This window comes from Punctularia strigosozonata (genome assembly GCF_000264995.1).
Source record: "Punctularia strigosozonata HHB-11173 SS5 unplaced genomic scaffold PUNSTscaffold_167, whole genome shotgun sequence".
NCBI lineage: Eukaryota > Fungi > Basidiomycota > Agaricomycetes > Corticiales > Punctulariaceae > Punctularia > Punctularia strigosozonata.
The window spans coordinates 251-2202 of record NW_006767599.1 but is presented as its reverse complement, the minus strand read 5'-3'; the positions used below and the strand labels follow the sequence as shown (position 1 = coordinate 2202).

Sequence of the window (1952 nt, the reverse complement as noted above, 5' to 3'; positions counted from 1 at the left end):
CATCACAACACCGGCTTACTCCGGTAAGCTTCCACACTCAGCCAGGCATGTCATGCACTGTGGCCGACCTCCTCTAACTCTTCAGGGTGTCCTATAGGCCACTCTCATGGATGGATACACTTGGGTCACTAATGAAAAATGGAGTATACACCTATATATATATACGACTGTGAGCTTTACTGGCAATCAGGTAAGTAATAGGTGCGCAATCGGTCATGCATCATACCATCAACACACAAAATAGCCTGATTTCAACAATGCTTGATTTCTAAAAAATCGAAGATATTTCAGATCTAGAATCAACATATATGCATCTACCTGCTGAATTCTTCTTGTGGTATGAAAGTTCGTCATTTATGCGTAATCCCTGTTTGCATCAAGGAGTGAGGGTGCATCAAGGAGTGTCATTACACTGTATGCCAAGTGGGAACGATGACACAATGCACGTGGACTTCCATGGGCGCTCGGCCTTGCCCAAGTTCGGAAAGTGTCATTTACTTACATAAGCCCAAATGTGGCTCCAATACACTTATGTAACTGACTCAAGTCTCGCACGATCACCATGAATCCAAGCACGGCAGGTCGGCGATGTGATCAATCAGATTCCAGCACTGATACTCAACACTTATGTCAGTTTTCCCACTGTTTCAAATGTCACGCTGCTGCGTCCATTGCAATTTAAGCGCCTGCAGTGGCGGAATCACACTTCATCACGCTTTCATCACGCTTTGGCAGGGTTACAGCCCCATCACTGTGACAACTCCCAGTGCAACAGCCAATACCCACCTTTGCAGGAGTCGGGACAAGTTCAGTCTGGGGATCCAGAGGGTACGTGGAGAAAGCAATACTAAAGATAGATAATAAGGGTGGAGAAGCTGATGAACATTGGAGTTGAATCCGTGATGCATCAAGGACTACTGGGATGTTGAGTTGCCGGAGAACTGGAACATGTGATATCTGACTTCTCAGAGCTGTAGGTCTGACAGTTGGTTGTTGGAGATGGATCAGAGACTGCACGTGACATAGGGGCAGTGGATCTCTCTTGGGACAGCGGTGGAGACGCTGTTGCACAAGGCAGGGAGGCAACTGAAAGATCAAGTCTGAGTTGCTCCCTGGTGCGACAGGTGTGACTATATAGTAGCTGAATAATCAATCAACAAAGGGGCGGAAGGTCCAATGAGAGTGAAGGAAGGTCCAATGAGAGTGAAGGAGGGTCCTCAGCAACCGGCACATGACTGGTGGGAGGGCCTAGGGTTCCTGCCCCAAGGGCGGAGGCCCTAGGGGCGCTGAGGCACAGAGGAAACAGGGGAACTTCCAAAAAGGGGGGGAAGGGGGAATAAGGAAGAGTGTTGTCCCGCCCCTAAAGTGATTAGGTGCGAGACGCGTAGAATGCATGCGGGAAATACAAATGTAGTCTATAGATAGCCACTCACAATTACTATAGAGTACAACTTGCGTGACTACAATCATAGTAGCCGATCCTTAGATATGCTAGTTTCTTTCCCAGTACTCAGAACTGACTCATATTAGTATTTAAATATTTTTGGTAGTATAATAGTTTTGTTTATGTACACATTTGACTGTTTACTACACTATCATGATCACATAGCATGGATCAGACGGTCAGAGTAGTCTAGATACGCCTCAAAAAAGGGGAAATATGTGGGCACTCAGACATGTTGCTATGGTATCACAGGGCTGTGTTGCAAGGCTGTGCTGATTAGTAAGCTTGCTGCAGATATTAGTAAGCATGCTGCGGCGCAGCAGGCGCTTAGTAAGCCTGTGATCTGATTGGATGGAGTGGTATTGGCCAAATTAGCATAAAAGGAGGGCATATGAGCCCTTCGAAGCAATCAATTCACTTTCACCCAGAATCAAAGATCGATCACAGGAGACTGTAGATCAGTCTCTATTAGTATTAAGCAGCAAGAGCAAGATTAAGAAGACATTTG

At 46.3% G+C, this 1952-nt stretch overlaps 1 protein-coding gene across 1 annotated transcript; it reads left to right on the top strand.

The window, feature by feature from the left end:
- Positions 1–562: 562 nt before the first annotated feature.
- On the top strand, positions 563–954 carry PUNSTDRAFT_139730 (uncharacterized protein; the record flags this gene model as incomplete). Its single annotated transcript, XM_007389459.1, has 3 exons — positions 563–581; positions 635–828; positions 913–954. The coding sequence occupies 3 exons, from the start codon at positions 563–565 to the stop codon at positions 952–954; spliced, it is 255 nt and encodes an 84-aa protein (XP_007389521.1).
- Between the last annotated feature and the right edge of the window lie 998 nt (positions 955–1952).